The sequence below is a fragment of the Pelophylax lessonae genome (assembly GCF_965119305.1).
Source record: "Pelophylax lessonae genome assembly, chromosome: 5".
Taxonomy (NCBI): domain Eukaryota; kingdom Metazoa; phylum Chordata; class Amphibia; order Anura; family Ranidae; genus Pelophylax; species Pelophylax lessonae.
In genome coordinates this window covers 4398202-4417125 of record NC_138772.1, presented here as the reverse complement: position 1 = coordinate 4417125, position 18924 = coordinate 4398202, and the positions used below count along the sequence as shown (strand labels likewise).

The 18924-nt window shown below is 46.2% G+C and overlaps 1 protein-coding gene across 4 annotated transcripts in view; it reads right to left on the bottom strand.

Annotated features, from left to right (window-relative positions):
* ADGRB1 (adhesion G protein-coupled receptor B1) overlaps positions 1 to 18924 on the bottom strand; it is a 912987-nt gene that overhangs the window by 370898 nt on the left and 523165 nt on the right. For all 4 annotated transcript variants that reach the window (XM_082259420.1, XM_082259422.1, XM_082259423.1 and 1 more), the window contains one exon: positions 13412 to 13555. In XM_082259420.1, the coding sequence (XP_082115546.1) occupies positions 13412 to 13555 (144 nt within the window). The remainder of the gene's footprint in view (positions 1 to 13411; positions 13556 to 18924) is intronic.

Here is an 18924-nt window from a genome sequence, read left to right as displayed (position 1 = left end):
CAGCCAATGACAGCCGATCACGTGATGTAAACAGCAGCCGGAGATCAGCTTTTTTTTTATAGCGTTAGGAGAAAAAAAAGCTGATCGCCGGCTGCTGTCAGAGAGACATCGGTCCCAAAGAGGAGAGGCTAATCTGTGCCCCAGTACCCACCAGCGCCACCTACCAATGCAGGTCAGTGCCACCTGCCAGAGCCCACCAGTGCCACCTATCAGTGCCCACCAGTGCCACCTATCAATGCCCACTAGTGCCACCTATTAGTGCCCATCATCAGTGCTGAATTAGTGTCTCCTACCAGTGCCTATCATTGCCAATCATTGCCACCCATCAGTGTCACCCATCAGTGCCACCTATTAGTGTCCATCAGTGCCACCTATTAGTGCCCCTCAGTGCCGCCTATCAGTGCCCATCGGTGTCACCCATCAGTGCCACCTATCAGTGCCCACCAGTGCCGTCTTATCAGTTTTGCCTATCAGTGCCCATCAGTACAGCCTATCAGTTCCCATCAGTGCAGCCTATCCATGCCTATCAGGGCCCATCAGTGCTGCCTCATAAGCGCACAACAATGAAGGAGAAAAATTACCTGTTTGCAAAATTTTATAACAAACTATAAAAACTGTTTTGTTTTTTTTTGGTTTGTTGAGCAAAAATAAAATAAAAACCCCCAGTAGTGATTAAATACCACCAAAAGAAAGCTCTATTTGTTTGAAAAAAAAATTATAAAAATCTAATTTTGGTACAGTGTTGCATGCCCGCACAATTGTCATTCAAAGTGCGACAGCGCTGAAATCTGAGAATTGGCCTGGGCAGGAAGTGGGTTTAGGTGCCCAGTAGGCAGGAGGTTAATGAATTTTAATGCAAAAAAAATAAACACAATATAAAACCCAATTTTGGTAAAATATAAAAGATGATGTCACACCGAGTAAATAGATACCCACATGTCGCATTTTAGAATTGCGCACACTCGTGGAATTTTCCATAGGCAACGCTTTAAAAATGTTTACAGGTTTCCAGTTTAGAGTTACAGAGAGGTCAAGCATTAGAATTATTGCTCCTGCTCTGACGTTCATGGTGATACCTCACATGTGTGGTGCGAATGTTCGCTTCTGCGTGCGAGCACGAGGGGACGGGGGCACTTTACATTTTTTTTTTAATATTATTATTTATTTACATATTTATTTATTTTGTACTGTCTCTTAATTTTTTTTTTTTTTTTTTGGATCGCTTTTATTCCTATTACAAGAAATGGAAACATCCCTTGTAACAGGAATAAGGCATGACAGGTCCTCTTTATGAAGACATCTGGGGTCAATAAGACCCCAGGTATCTCCTCTACCCTGGAAAGCATAAGTTTAAAAAAAAAAACCATCAATCTCTGCTTTCCAGGTGGACTAAATGGCAGCATTTACATCTGCCAGAGCCAGTGACATCATGATTCACTTTTGGCCTATTCTATCAGTGCTAAAACCACTGTTAGGTGGCACCGGAGCACCTGAGGTTCAGTGGCACCTTGGTCTTCACCTGAGCACCCCCCAAACAAGTGATGGCCACTGGGCTCCTCTGCTGTCAGATGCCACCACCACCGGTGAAAATGGTAGGCAAGCAGGATAGTCAGGTTCAGGTGGAGGTTGAGGCAGGCGGAAGGCAAGGATAGTCAAGTTTTGAGCTGAAAAAAAAAAACATCAATCTCTGCTTTCCAGGGGGGACAAAATGGCGGTGATTACATCTGCCAGAGCCAGAAGTGACAGGTCGCTTCCGGACTCTCTTATCAGTGCTAAAAACCACCGATAGGTGGTGCCGGTGCACCTAAGGTGCAGTGGCACCTTGTCCTTTACCAGAGCATCCCCAAAAAACAAGTGATGGCCACTGGGCTACTCTGTTGTGAGATGCCGCCAAGATCGCACCACCAGTTGATAGTGGAATAGGCAGGCTACAATGGGAAGACAGAATGGAGGCACGCAGGATAGTCAGGTTCAGGTGGAGGTTGAGGCAGGCGGTAGGCAAGGATAGTCAAGTTTTGAGCTGAAAAAAAAAACATCAATCTCTGCTTTCCAGGGGGGACAAAATGGCGGCATTTAAAATCTGCCAGAGCCAGAACTGACAGGTCACTTCTGGCATCTCCTATCAGTGCTAAAAACCACCGATAAGTGGCGCCGGTGCACCTGAGGTGCAGTGGCACCTTGGTCTTCACCAGAGCACCCCCCAAGCAAGTGATGGCCACTGGGCTGCTCTGTTGTGAGATGCCGCCAAGATCGCACCACCAGCTGATAGTGGAATAGGCAGGCTACAATGGGAAGACAGAATGGAGGCACGCAGGATAGTCAGGTTCAGGTGGAGGTTGAGGCAGGCGGCAGGCAAGGATAGTTAGGTTTTGAGCTGAAGGTCAAGGCAGGCAAGGATATTTGGTTTTCAGAAAGAGGTCAAGGCAGGTGGCAGACATAGATTGTCGATCTTCCAGGCAGTGGATGTGGCAGGCAGGGATAGTCAGTTTTCAGGAAGAGGTTGAAGCAGACGTCTGGTAAGGATAGCCTGTTTTTAGGCCGAGGTCGAGGGAGGCATTTTTAAACAGGGGTCCAGGCAGGCAGCAAGCAAGGGTAGACGGTTTTAGGTAAAGGTCTAGGCAGGCAGCAGGAAAGGATTTCCAAATTTCCAGGCAAGGGTCGAGGCAGGTAAGGATAGTCAGTTTTCAGGCCAAGGTTGAAGCAATCTTAGGCACAAAAGTGTGTAATCATAAGGCTAAAAAGTCAGTTTGAGAATTGTAGTAGGAAATCATTATTTCAGTCCATAGATACGTCCATAGAATCCGCGGCCAGCTCTATGGTAACCCAGCACCACCACCGGATCGGATCCCTGGCTTCCTGATCGCACGGGAGGCGCCTCCGCCGTTGGATGACGGGAGGGGATAATGTCCCCTCTCGTTGGCTGCAATAGCAATCCAGCGGCTAATTAGTCGCTAGGATGGCTTTTACAAGAGAGGGAATCACTAGCTGAAAAGAAAGATATCTGGGTGGTGCCTGTAGCTGCACCCATCATCCAGATATCTCCACTTCAACCTAAGGACGTCATATGATGTCATACAGGCAGGAGGTGGTTAAAAATGATTCGATCAGAAAACTGGTCAGAGTTCCCGGTCAAGGTAACTGGAGGTAAATTTGGTGATGCCTAAGTTGCCAATGACCATGAAACGGTTAAGTCCCCTACTCTCCTTTAAATAAAATCTGTGGGAAGAAACCATCACATTCTTAAGGGGAACCTACAGTCTCCGTGCCCAGGACCCCAGTGCTGCAAGACCACAGAGTGGTCACCACTTACCCGCCTGAGCAGAAGGCTCGCATTACCACCGCTGAGCCTTAAAGGAAAGCGTCGGCCATTTTGCACAAAGCGAGCCTTGCCGTAGTTTTGCTTTCGGCGTGCAAATTCCCGTTTAACCCCTCGCTAGATGGCCCGCTTTGCACTGCTGGCGCACGGAGCATTAGGCACCAGAACGGGAGACATTATGAGATCAGCGGGTGGGTGCAGCTGGCATTTCGCAGGCAGAAAATCTGAACTAACAGCGGTGAAAGTGGAAGTAATGGGCCGCGACATTGCCTTCCCGTCACAGGACTAATGACGACCTTTCCAGTCCCGTCTGCCTTCTTGTCCCCCCCCCCCCCATCCTCACCCACACATGGTTCAATCCCTAAAAGCTCATTTTCCTAAAAACACGCCACGTCTGCGCTGCCAGCGACACATTTCCAGGAGAGCGCCGATTCCGATGAATTACCCGCAAATGGAAATATTCTGACTTGTCGGGGCGGAAATGGGAGCCGTGCCGTGGAGTAGGAGAGTTCGCATTTTGTGTTATTATTATAATGTTTAGTTAGTAGTCATTCTCCGTCCAACTGTCAAATTTAACGAGTTTTCATGACTATTTCAGATGTAACACCAGAAATTCTCCCTCTAGGCCAGTCTTCAAACTGCGACCCGGCGGCCAGGTGCGACCCTTTGCTTGCTTTTATCTGGCCCTCGGGGCACTATTCCTCCCACTAACACCAATGATGGGGCACTATTCCTCCCACTGACACCAATGATGGGACATTATTCCTCCCATTGATACCAATGATGGGACACTATCCCCCCCCCACTGACACCAATGATGAGGCACTATTCCTCCCACTGAAACCAATGATGGGGCACTATTCCTCCCACTAACACCAATGATGGGACACTATTCCTCCCACTGACACCAATGATGGGACACTATTCCTCCCACTGACACCAATGATGGGGCACTATTCCTCCCACTGAAACCAATGATGGGGCACTATTCCTCCCACTAACACCAATGATGGGACACTATTCCTCCCACTGATACCAATGATGGGACACTATCCCCCCCCACTGACACCAATGATGAGGCACTATTCCTCCCACTGAAACCAATGATGAGGCACTATTCCTCCCACTGACACCAATGATGGGGCACTATTCCTCCCACTAACATCAATGACGGCGCTCTATTCCTCCCACTGACACCAATGATGGGGCACTATTCCTCCCACTAACATCAATGACGGGGCACTATTCCTCCCACTGACACCAATGATGGGGCACTATTCCTCCCATTGACACCAATGGTGGGGTAGTATTCCTCGAACTGATACCAATGATGGAGCACAATTCCTTCCACTGACACCAATGATGGGACACTATTCTTCCCACTAACACCAATGATGGGACACTATTCCTCCCACTGACACCAATAATGGGGCACTATTCCTCCCACTGACACCAATGATGGGGCACTATTCCTCCCACTGATATCAATGATGGGACACTTTTCCTTCCACTGATACCAATGATGGGGCACTATTCCTCCCACTAACATCAATGATGGGACACTATTCCTCCCACTGACACCAATGATGGGTCACTATTCCTCCCACTGACACCAATGATGGGGCACTATTCCTTCCACTGACACCAATGATGGGGCACTATTCCTCCCACTGACACCAATGATGGGGTACTATTCCCCCCACTGACACCAATGATGGGGCAATATTTCTCCCACTGATACCAATGATGGGGCACTATTCCTCCCACTGACACCAATGAAGGGGCACTATTCCTCACACTGACACCAATGATGGGGCACTATTCCTCCCACTGACACCAATGATGGGGTACTATTCCCCCCACTGACACCAATGATGGGGCACTATTTCTCCCACTGATACCAATGATGGGGCACTATTCCTCCCACTGACACCAATGATGGGGTACTATTCCCCCCACTGACACCAATGATGGAGTACTATTCCCCCCACTGACACCAATGATGGGGCACTATTTCTCCCACTGATACCAATGATGGGGCACTATTCCTCCCACTGACACCAATGAAGGGGCACTATTCCTCACACTGACACCAATGATGGGGCACTATTCCTCACACTGACACCAATGATGGGACACTATTCCTCCCACTGACACCAATGATGGGACACTATTCCTCCCACTGACTCCAATGATGGGACACTATTCCTTCCACTGACACCAATGATAGGGTACTATTCTTCCCACTGACACCAATGATGGAGCACTATTGCTCCCATTGACACCAATGAAGGAGCAGCTGGCTATGGCCACATCACTCTGAATGTGTCTGATCTCAGAGACCAAGCAGGGTCAGGTCGGTTAGTATTAGGATGAGTGACCGCCTGGGAATACCAGGTGCTCTAGGCTTTTTTTTTCTTCTTTTTCTAATATGTCAGGGGGAGTATTTAAAGCCCTTCCCTTATGGCTGTGATTTTACGACAGCTACCCTGAGAAAGTGCTTAGTTTAAGTTTTGCCATTTTTGTTGCTGATTTGGATTGACTGACTCTGCCTGAGTCTCCTGTTCCTGTTGTAGACCTCTGCCTGGAGACCGACTGTTCTTGCCTGTCATCTGCCTCAACCTCTGCCTGGAAGGTTTAATATCTTTGCCTGATTTGACCTCTGCTTGAAAACCAGCTATTCTTGCCTGCTGTCTGCCTAGGCCCCTGCCTAAACACTGATTATCCTTGTTAGTTACCTGCTTCAACCTCTTTCTGAAAACAGATTATCCTTTCCTGCCACCTTCCTTGACCCCTGCGTGAAAACTGACTTTTCTTGCCTGCTTCTTGCTTTAGCATCTGCCTCAAAACTGACTATCCTTGCCTGCTGCCTGCCTCAACCTCTGCCTGAACATTGACTATCCTTGCCTGCTACCTGTTTCGACCTCTTCCTGAAAACTGACAATCCTTGCTTGCCGTCTGCTTCAACTCCTGCCTAAAAACTAACTATCCTTGCCTGACTTCGACCTCTGTCTGAAAACTGACTATCCTTGCTGCCGCCTGTCTTGACCTCTGCCTAGAAACTGATTAGCCTTGCCTGCCACTTGCTTCAACCTTTGCCTGAAAACTAACTATCCTTACCTGCCACCTGCCTCGACCCCTGCCTGGAAAATTGACTTTCCTTTCCTGCTGCCTGCCTCAACGTTTCCTTAAAACCCTTGCTTGCTGTCTGCCTGGAGCCCTGTTTAAGGTAAATATCCTTTCCTGCCACCTGCCTCGACCTCTGCCTGAAAACAGACTATCCATATCTGATGTCGGCTTCAACCTCTTTCTAAAAACTGACTATCTTTGCTGCCACATCCTCTGCCTTGAAATTTGACAATCTATGTCTGCCACCTGCCTTGACCTCTTTCTGAAAACCAAATATCCTTGCCTGCTGCCTGCTTCAACCTCTTCCTGAAAACTAACTATCCTTACCTGCCACCTGCCTCGACCCCTGCCTGGAAAATTGACTTTCCTTTCCTGCTGCCTGCCTCAACGTTTCCTTAAAACCCTTGCTTGCTGTCTGCCTGGAGCCCTGTTTAAGGTAAATATCCTTTCCTGCCACCTGCCTCGACCTCTGCCTGAAAACAGACTATCCATATCTGATGTCGGCTTCAACCTCTTCCTAAAAACTGACTATCTTTACTGCCACATCCTCTGCCTTGAAATTTGACAATCTATGTCTGCCACCTGCCTTGACCTCTTTCTGAAAGCCAAATATCCTTAACTGCCGCCTGCTTCAACCTCTTCCTGAAAACTAACTATCCTTACCTGTCTTGACCTTCAGCTAAAAACCTGACTATCCTTGTCTGCCGCCTGCCTCAACCTCCGCCTGAACCTGACTCTCCTGCTTGCCTACCATTTCCACCGCTGGTGGTGGCATCTGACAGCAGAGGAGCCCATTGGCCATCATCCTTTTGGGGGGTGCTCTGGTGAAGACCAAGGTGACACTGCACCTCAGTTGCACCAGCACCACCTATCCGTGGTGAACCCATAACAACAAACCACAATCAACTGTTTTAGTCGATGAAGACCAAGGTTGGCCAAACACATAGCAATTCAAGATTGATCTAGGTACGAGCGACCACAACCAAGCGATTCATCATTGATTAAAATATTGATTCTCACCAAATATCACTATAGTGTTTGCTAATACAATCTACTGGTTAGAAAAATATAGACGATCAATCAATATTAGGATCAATTCTCCAACACACATGTGGATATTTGGCTAAGTGATCAGAAGTGAATGACAAAATTCCGACAAGGCCAAATGAGAGCGGTGGTGGAACCAATTTCAATCAAGAGCTCACCAGAGGATCTTTGGTTTGCAGTATTTGATTTGATGAGATTACTCTCATTGAATGAATGATTGTATTAATGCATTGCGCTAATCGCATGCAAAAATAATAATTATACAAATAATATCAATTTCCGAGGGTGAGATCTTACGTCTTACGGTTAAAGTAGGTGTAAAAATGGATTTTTGTAAAATCTTACCGTAAAATCCTTTTCTCTTAAGCTCATTGACAGACGTAGTCCTCGTTGATTAATAACAACTCGGGTTATACTGCCCTCTACAGGAGTAGGACTAGACAGGAAAGAAAACGTTCTGGCCACACCCTAGGGGCAGTCCCAGAGGGTATATCCTCTCACTTCCTGCTACAGCAAATCAGTTATGTCACAAAGCAGTGTTTAGAGAATTTAACCCAACCCAACTCAAAAACAGAGGGGCGGGTACTACGTCTGTCAATGAGCTTAAGAGAAAAGGATTTTACGGTAAGATTTTACAAAAATCCATTTTTCTCTGTCGCTCATTGACAGACGTAGTCCTCGTTGATTAATAACAACTCGGGACGTCCCAAAGCAGTACCACAAATGAGGGGTGGGATAACAGAAATCAAAATCCAGAAGGCCCAACCGGAGCCAACCAGAAGCATCAAGGACTCATCAAGCAAAAAGATGAGACCTAAGTGAAACACCCAACAAACCCTTGAGGTAGACCAACAGTCTCCTCAGATTGCGGCCTGCAGAACCTTGTGGCCAAAAGAGGCATCTGACGATGCCATCACATCAACTTTATAAAATGTTGTAAAGGTATGAACCGACGATCAAGTCATCGCCTTGAAAACCTGGATCGCTGACGCCTGATGGCGGAAGACCCAGGAGACACTAGGCGCCCGAGTAGAGTGCGCCTTAACAGGGAACGGAGGATTCCGACCCTTAATAGAATAAGCCTGTACCTCCGTCTGACTGGTCCATCTAGATATGGTCGCGGCAGACACAGGCAACCCCCTTCAAGGGCTATCCGTGATCACAAAAAGTGAGTCCGTCTTACGAAACAAGTTCGTAGTAGTCAAGTGTATCCTTCTGAACCCCATCCAAGGAGTGTAATGCAAACTCCCAAGGATGGCTAGTCTTAGGACACGGGGAAGGTAACACAATATTTTTATTCAGATGAAAACTCTGAAAACCACTTAGGAAGGAAGGATGGATTTGCAAGAAGAACCACCTTATCCCTATAAACCACCAGATATGGGGAACGTCAAGATAATGCGGCCAGTTCTGACACCCTGCGTGCAGAAGTAATGGCCACCAAGAAGGCCACCTTCTGGGATAATGTAAGCAAGGGAATCTCCCTAATATCTTCAAAGAGAAGTTTCTGAAGAACCGACCACACTAAATTAAGATCCCAGGCGGTAAGGGTGCGCGCACTGGCGGAGCCAGATGTCGCACCCCCTGGATGAAATTCCGCACCAAGGAATGATTAGCCAAAGGTTTCTGAAAGCAGATTGCTAACGCTGAAACCTGACCCTTGATAGTGCTCAAGGACAGTTTCTGCTCAACCCCTTGTTGCAGACAGACCAAGATTCGGGTCACCGAATAGGTATGAGGGGGAAATCCAAAAGATTCACACCACGCAATATAAGACTTCCATGTGCTGGAAGTCGCTTTCCTTGCTTTAACTAGAGGTAGGAATAACTGAAGCTGACACTCCCTTGTCCTTCAGTACCTGGGTCTCAATGGCCAGGCCATTAAGCCAGCGATTGTAAAGCAAGATGGAAGATCGGTCCCTGAGACCGCAAATCCTCCCTGAGAGGAAGTCTCCAAGAAGCGTCCGCGACTAGCCTCACCAAGTCGGCGTACCAGGCTCGACGAGGTCAGTCCGGAATTTCCAGAATAACTGGAATTCCCTCCACCTCTATCCTGTGAAGAAGTTCCCGCAGTAACTTGAGAGGATGGAAGGCATGCCGTAGCTGATACTGCCCCCACGGGGCGATCAGCGTTTCTGCTGCGTCCGCTAGAGGATCGCGGGTGCGAGCTACAAACCTCCGCACCTTCCTGTTGAGCCAAGGTGCCAACAGATCCACATCCGGGGTGCCCCAATGAAGGGACAGCTAGTGAAAACCCTCTGGATGAAGAGGCCATACCCCTTGATCCAGAATCTGATGGCTGAAATAATCTGCCTGCCGATTTCCCACCCCCGGAGTGAACACTGCGGGGAGATCCGGAACAAACTGTTCCGTCCAATGAAAGATGCTAGTCGTTTCGATGGCCACCAGGACACTCTAAGTGCCCCTTTCTTGACATAAGTCACGACCGTGGCATAGTGCGATTGGATCCGAATCGGGCTGCTCTAGAGCTGCTCGGTCCAGTAAATCAGACAAAATCTGATCGCTCTCAGTTCCGATACCCTATTGGTAACCTGGATGCTATCGGAAGGAATGACTTCCCCTGGTTGAGCATCAGAGACTTCCTGGTCCGCTCGCTCAACCGGATCCGATTGTCCAGGAAATCAGAATTCTGATTCCATTAGAAAAAAATCTCCTTCAGGAGAATTCGGGTATGAGACTGGGTATACGGTACTGCCTCTAAGAAGGCCACCATCAGTCCCAGCCAATTGACGGACAGCAACATCCGAATCGTTGACTGAACCTTCTGGAGTTTCTCCGCAAAGGAGAAACTTTCTTGCCCAGGATGTATCCAACATTAGGCCCAGATAGTTCAGTCTCCTGATGTCCTGCGATGATGGGGATATAAGGATAGGCATCCTAAATGTCTATGGACGCCAGGAACTCCCCCTGATGCAGGGAGGCCACCACTGTTCGGATGGACTCCATCTTTCCCCAAGTCCAGAATTGGACGCACCTTGCCCTCTTTCCTGGGCATTGTGAACAGGTTCGAATAGAACCCCTGAAACCGTTCAATGTTAGAAGGGAAGAATCGTACCGGTGGAAGTGATCGAAACTCGATCCTGTATCCTGACCGTATGACCTCGCGAACCCCTTAGTCCGGGGTTCTGGCAAGCCATGGATCCGGAAACCGGTGAAGACATCCCCCCACCCCAGAGATGGGTAGGGGACAATCAGGCTGTATTCTTCAGGCTTGGCTGAGCCGGACTTTTTGTTTAGCCGACCAGCGCCCTTTGAAAAACCCTCTGAAGGGGCTTTGGAGGGTTTCGCCTTATCGCCCGCCCTCGCAGAATGAACAAACTCTTTATGAGCAGAAAGGGAAGGTCCTCGTTGGTTACGAGGTCCTCTTTATCCTAACAGTCTGTGGCAAGACAGCAGGTGGTACCGTCTATCCTTTAAAGAGGGATTCCTCAAACGGATAGCGCCTAGCCATGCGTTAGGAAATAACAGGGGTTCGTTTCAAAACGACCCCATTTGGGTAAAGGAAAATCCTTCGCCCTTTTTGGTAGGCTAACAAGTACAAAAAAAGAATTTCAGTCTCAGCTACCTCTGCCGGTGTAACCTCAAGACTAAAGGTTTCCCGGACGGATACAACTAGTGCATCCACCACTCTTGTGCTATGGCGGAGGCAGAAACGTTCTCCTCACTGCTGAGGAGATATTACCTGAGACAACAGCCCCATAAGAGGGACCTGCAGCTGCATTGACCAGCTCCGAATCCGTATCTGAAGTATCAGATAAAAAATAGGGGTAGGCGGGGGTCGCTTCTTGATCCCCGTCCCTGACAGGCCACCTCCACCCGGGATACCAAAGACTCCATAACTGCCGATAATGAATTAAAAACAAGTGGGGTACTGGAGGGTCCTGCGGCCACCTTGAGGGGATCAGGTGGGGATACCTATGCGGCAGGGCCAATGATTATACAAGACATTTGCCAGCGACAAAAAAATGACAAAGTAAAAAACTTTTTTTTTTTTTTTTTGTATCCCCCAGTCGCAACAGCGCCCCTCAGTGTTACCTGCCTTTTTGGACCCCACAGAGAGAGAGAGAGACCCCAAGGCTCATCCCTGATGCACAGAAGTTTTCATCAGCTTGCTCAGTGCTGTCCTGTTACAGACAGGAAGTCTTTGGCCCTTTTTCCTGGGTAAAGGAGTTGGCTCCGCCCCTTAACACACATTCCGGCGCCTCCCCCTGGCTCCACTAGGTGTTTGGTCACCTCAAACATGGCCGCCCCCATGCTGGAGACACGAGGCTACACCAATATGGCGGCCTCGTGTGCTCTGCAAGACAATGGCGGCGGCCTGTTAGGATAGCGGCGGCTTAGCAGCGGCCTGCGGGATGCTGTATTCGGCCTAGCGGCCTGCGGGAGTGCATCGGCCCCCCAAACTTCACCCTGGATGGTGATCGGCCTGGCCGGCGGTACCGGACCCTGGCGGGCCGCATGCGGTCCGTGGGCCGTCGGAAGGCAGCCTGCCCTTGCTGGAGGAATGCGATCTGGACTGCAGTTATACATGCATAGACATCGCCCTGTGAACACCTCTGACAGGGTAGGATACCTTATGCTACCACAGTAACATTCTAGTACTGCCACTGACTTCAGTCATCTTTACAGTTTTGAAATGACATTAGATTGTCAGCTCCCAAACCAAGCCTCCTGGTTTCTTGTTCACAAAAATCACACTCAAATAGGGGGATCTGTGCCATGTTATAGGATAGAGGGGAGACCCATCCTTACCATTTCAGAGAGGGGCCCGCGTTCACCACAAGACCCGTCAGGGGGAAAGGGGGAACATACTACTCACCATACCGGAACCAGGCGGGCGCCAACTCCTGACAGTACCCCTCTCCACCGAGGTGGGGGGCTGTCGACCAATACGGACGCCGTGACTCATGGTCATTGGCGTTTAAAGAGGAAGTAAACCCTCCTCAGGAAGTTGTACCTATAGGTAAGCCTATATTAAGGCTTACCTATAGGTACTGTAAATATCTCCTAAACTTGCACCGTTTAGGAGATATTTACCTTTAATGGAGCCAGTGACGTCACTGGCGCATGCGCTCTGAAGGAACGGCTGATCGTGCCGTTCCTTCAGAGCCCCATGCCGTGACCGTCGGCTCCCGCGCGCGTGCGCGGGAGTGACGTCACCGCGGCTCCGGCCAATCAGATGGCCGGATGCCGCGATCCCGGAAGACGGGCGACATGTCATGTCGCCCGTCATACAGGTAAGAGAGCGGCACGGCGGGGGCTCGTTCTAAGGTAAGTATTTCATAATGAGCTAGTATGCGATGCATACTAGCTCATTATGTCTTTCTCTTGCAGGTTGTAAAAAAAAAAAATTTTTTTAAAACGAGTTTACAACCTCTTTAAGCGAGACGTTTAACTCGCAGGGTCAGTCCCCGTCCAGTGGGACTATGTCGCGGCCGACCCAGCGCGGAGCTATGTCCTGCACGCGCTCGTAGGCTGAACTGGGGTGACCACTGGATCTCAACATCCAGCCCGTCGCCCAGTTCAGCTTTCTTGCTTGAAGATCTCACAGGAACACTGGAGAAAAAAGCTGTCAAAAAAAAATCTTTCTAAGAAAAAAATCCTGCCAGGACCGAAGATCCTAGCAAGGTATCTAGGTCCTTACTCCTGACTAGACAGAAAAAAACTGATTTGCTGTAGCAGGAAGTGAGAGGATATACCCTCGGGGACTGCCCCTAAGGTGTGGCCAGAATGTTTTCTTTCCTGTCTAGTCCTACTCCTGTAGAGGGCAGTATAACCCGAGTTGTTATTAATCAACGAGGACTACGTCTGTCAATGAGCGACAGAGAAACCCTAACTGACCAGACCAAGCCTTTCCACATTGTATGACAGGTCCACTTTACGAGCCGGGTTTTGTTACCTGCGTCCTCCATTGACAGGAAGTTCTTGGAAATGGAGACTTTATCTTCCGCGTTTCTGGCCCACTCCACCAACCCGCGCCAGCCCTTCATTGGGAAGCTGATGTCGCTGGGATTGGTCGCCTGGCGCTTGTAGATGCTCAATACTGTACAAGAAAAAAGAAAAATGGCCGTCAGGTTGGGGAACTTTCAGCATGCATCCTGTTTGAATATTTAACAGAGTTTTTGTTCAGATTTGGACACCTTTCAGTAGGCATCTCACAGAGCTTCCTGACCTTGCTGAAGTATAACATTTCTTTCAGCTACACTTAAATATATATTGTATACTGCTAGTTAAAACAGCCTGAAATCTATATATTCTCTCCCAAACATACATCAGCTTGTTGGTGGAGAATTCTGCATAATACTGTCAGTGTTTCATGTTGCAGGCACTGGGGGCTTAGCAGGAAGCTTTACGGGAGAAGCAAAGCACAGGGAAGACATTCCACAGTAAGAGTATGATCTTTTATAAAGCATTGAGCAGAGAGGTGGTGAACAGAAGGGTAGCAGGTCAAATTTGTGTGTTTGTTTGAAATAAGGTTATTGTTTTATATATACACTATATGGCCAAATATTTGGGGGCACCGGGCCATCACACCTATATGAGTTTGCTGGACATTCCATTCCAAAACCATGGACATTAATATAGAGCTTCGGCCTTATAGGTATATCTGCGGTCATGTGACCTTGTACTTTTGGCCATATAGTGGGTGTGATGCTCAAGTGTCTTCATCTGTTTGGCAATATAGGCAGGTGTGAGGGTCAGGTGACGTCATTCTTTTGGCCATATAGGTAGGTATGAGGGTCAGATGACCTCATACCTTTGGCCATATAGGTAGGTGTAATGAGTAGATGACCTCATAGTTTTGGCCATATACAGTAGGTAGGTGTGATGGTTAGGTGACCTCATACTTTTGGCCATATAGGTAGGTGTAATGGTCAGATCACCTCATACTTTTGGCCATATCAGTAGGTGTGACGATAAGGTGGCCTCATACCTTTGGCCATATAGTAGTTTTGATGGTCTGGGCGGTGACCTCAAACTTTTAGGCATATAGATAAGTGTGTTGGTTAGATGATCTCATACTTTTGGCCATATAGGTAGGCGTAATGGGTAGATGACCTTATACTTTTGGTCATATTGGTAGCTGTGATGATTAGGTGGCCCCATACTTTTGCCCATATAGTAGTTTTGATAGTCTGGTCGGTGACCTCAAACTTTTAGCCATATAAATAGGTGTGATAGCCAGATGACCTCATACTTTTGGCTATATAGGTAGGCGTAATGAGTAGATGACCTCATAGTTTTGGCCATATACAGTAGGTAGGTGTGATGGTTAGGTGACCTCATACTTTTGGCCATATAGGTGGGTGTAATGGTCAGATCACCTCATACTTTTGGCCATTTCAGTAGGTGTGACGATAAGGTGGCCTCATACATTTGGCCATATAGTAGTTTTGATGGTCTGGTCGGTGACCTCAAACTTTTAGCCATATAGATAGGTGTGTTGGTCAGATGACCTCATAGTTTTGGCCATATAGGTAGGTGTAATGGGTAGAGGACCTCATACTTTTGACCATATAGGTAGGTGTGATGATTAGGTGGCCTCATACTTTTGGCCATATAGTAGTTTTGATGGTCTGGTTGGTGACCTCATGGTTCATGGTTAATACATCATGGGTTCATGTTTGGCAATATAGGCAGGTGTGGGTCAGGTGACATCATTCTTTTTGCCATATAGGTAGGTGTGTTGGTCAGATGACCTCATACCTTTGGCCATATAGATTGGCGTAATGAGTAGATGACCTCATAGTTTTGGTCATATAGTAGTTTTGATGATCTGGTCGGGAACCTCAAACTTTTAGCCATATAGATAGGTGTGTTTGTCAGATGATCTCATACTTTTGGCCATATAGGTAGGCGTAATGGGTAGATGACCTTATACTTTTGGTAATGTAGGTAGGTGTGATGATTAGGTGGCCTCATACTTTTGCCCATATAGTAGTTTTGAAGGTCTGGTCTGTGACCTCAAACTTTTAGCCATATAGATAGGTGTGTTGGTCAGATAACCTCATAGTTTTGGCCATATAGGTAGGCGTAATGAGTAGATGACCTCATACTTTTGACCATATAGGTAGGTGTGATAATTAGGTGGCCTCATACTTTTGGCCATATAGTAGTTTTAAAGGTCTGGTCGGTGACCTCCAACATTTAGCCATCTAAATAGGTATGATAGTCAGATGACCTCATACTTTTGGCCATATAGTTAGGTGTGATGGTCAGATGACCTCATACTTTTGGCCATATCAGTAGGTGTGATGGTTAGATGGCCTCATACTTTTGGCCCTATAGGTAGGTGTTATGGGTAGTTGACCTCAAACCTTTGGCCATATAGGTAGGTGTGATGGTTAGGTGACCTCACACTTTTGGCCATATAGTAGGTTTGATGGTCTGGTGACCTCATACTTTTGGCCATATAGGTATGTGTGATAATCAGATGATCTCATACGTTTGGCCATATAGGTAGGTGTGATGGTCAGATGATGGTAAGGTGTTTCCCTGCTTAGCCCCCTTACCAACTCATTAATAACTGTACAGGACCCTTGTGTGTGGGATCCTGGTGAAAAGACAAATACAGACCCCTGCGTAGGGTCTTCTAATTTTGCTTTATTCCCAGTTCACACCTTTGCAATCTAAGCACCTGCTCAATGCTTGACAAGAGGAGATCCTTTACTTTCTACATGGCTCTTTCAACACCTGTACAGGTGATTTTTTGGGGGCAATAAGCCATGTTTTGGGTCCTCAAAGGCTTCAATGGAAGCCTTATGTGATCGTAGCCTGTCAATAGCTGTAGTGGACCGTTCAATGTGGAATCTTTGTGATAGGACAGACCTCTGTGCGGGATTTTATTACCCATTTTATTCTCATAAAGGAAAATCACGATGACAACATTGTCACACAATAGGGATGATTGGGACACATCTGTGGAGCAGCAGGCAGAGGTCGGTGTAGATGAGTATATGAATGCAGTCATCTCCATTACACAGAACTGCTGAGCAGGCTGCCGGCGCGGGGGATATCCAGAATACATAAGCAGCCGACAAGCAGCCACTGCAACCTAGTGGCTGAATGGAGGGATGGAGGAGGAACGCTCTGCGCAACAAGATAACCCAACACAACCACACCGACCACACTCTGCTTGTCCTGACAAATGGAAGAGAACGCATGAGATTCTCTGACTGTTTATACTAATAAATGATCTCTGTGCTTTATTCTGTTCTAAAATTGCCTAACAATTGCTAAAAAAAAATATTCCTTTCCCAATAATACTTCTGGGACTTAACCCCTGGCTCCTGTAATCATGATACAGAAACTGACGGCAAATAATAGGCATTCCCAGCAATGTTGTTGGGTTCACTGCACTCATTGGGGCTGATTTACTAAAGGCAAATAGGCTGTTCACTTCTCAAGGGAATTTTTCCCAGAGCTTAGTAATAGAAAAAGCAAGAAAAAAAACAAACAAAAAAATAAAAATAAAAATAAATAAATAAAATAATAAAAAAAAAAAGAAGAAAAAAAAAAAATATATATATATATAGATACAAAAAATACAATAAAATGAAAAAGAAGAAAAAAACAAATATATATATATATATATATATATATATATATATATATATATATATATATAGATATATATATATATATCTATATATATATATATATATATATATATCAATATATATCAATATAAATCTCTCTCTCTCTCTCTATATATATATATATATGAAAAAAAATAAAATAAAAAAAGATAAAATAAAAATAATAAAAAAGAAGAACAAAAAATATATATATATATCAATATATATATATATATATATATATATATATATATATATATATAGATAGATAGATAGATAGATAGATAGATAGATAGATAGATAGATAGATAGATAGATAGATAGATAGATAGATAGATAGATAGATAGATAAATAAAAAATGAAAAAAAATATATAATCAATATCTATCTATCTATCTATCTATCTATCTATCTATCTATCTATCTATCTATCTATCTATCTATCTATATATATATATATATATATATATATAAATAACCTCCCTTACTAAGGCCCCTCTCCCCCGATCACTCAGTTTGGCCGGGCGGCACACTCTAGGAAGAGTCCTGGGGGTTCCAAACTTCTTCCATTTACGGATGATGGAGGCCACTCATTGGGACCTTCAATGCTGCAGAAACATTTCTATACCCTTCCCCCGATCTGTGCCTCCATACAATCCTGTCTCTGAGGTCTACAATTCATTTCTTTTGACTTCATGGCTTGGTTTGTGCTCTGACATGCACTGTTACCTGTGGGACCTTCTATAGACAGGTGTGTGCCTTTCCAAATCATGTCCAATCAACTGAATTTACCACAGGTGGACTCCAATCATGTTGTAGAAACATCTCAAGGATGATCAGTGGAAACAGGATGCACCTGAGCTCAATTCTGAGTGTCATGGAAAAGGGTGTGAATACTTATGTACATGGGATTTTTTATTTTTTATTTTAATTTAATTATTGTAATTTTAATTTTTTATTTTTTAAGATTGCAAACAAACTTCTCTCACGTTGTCATTATGAGGGAATGTTTGTAGAATTTTGAGGAAAATAATGAATTGAATCCATTTTGGAATAAGGCTGTGATATAACAAAGTGTGGAAGAAGTGAAGCGCTGTGAATACTTTCCGGATGCGCTGTAGATTTTTCCCAGTTGTTCTCCACCTGTGTTATGGAGATGGGGGGGGGGGGGTGTACTGTGTAATGCTCTTCTGGGGTGACAACGCTGCCCCTCCATAGATACAGTACAGTGAGTGAGCGTTGTCATCTTAAAACCGGGAGGATCATCAGATTAAGATAAATGTAATAAAAGCCAGGACAAAAAATAAAAGAAAAACTAAAGCAGCCACCACAGGAGCAGTAATCTGCAATATATTATTATATTATATTTTTGTTTTAGGGTTTGCATACCCTTTCATTCCATTTAACCCCTTGCTGCTGATTCTATAATAAATCATAGCGCCTGAGGGCGGTACATGGGCTTCCTGATCCTGGTGATTGGCTGTCACAGTGATCATGTGAGCAGGAGCCCAGCCTACCGCCTCCTGATAAATTCTAGACGATTGGGAGCAGTCAGTGACAGTGCGGTCACAGTGCTGGGGGAATCCATTAAGCCCAACAGAGCAACACTGGCCAAATGCATACATGTGACAGTGCGGGACGAGACCCCCCCCCCCCCACTGTGCTGCCACATACACCATACAACCGGCAATAACCACTTCCATACTGGGGACTCCTCTCCTACATGGAAAAATCATCATTTTTTGCTAGAAAATTACTCAGAGCCCCCAAACATTATATATGTTTTTTTTTTTTTTTAGAAGAGGCCCTAGGGAATAAAATGGCGGTCATTGCA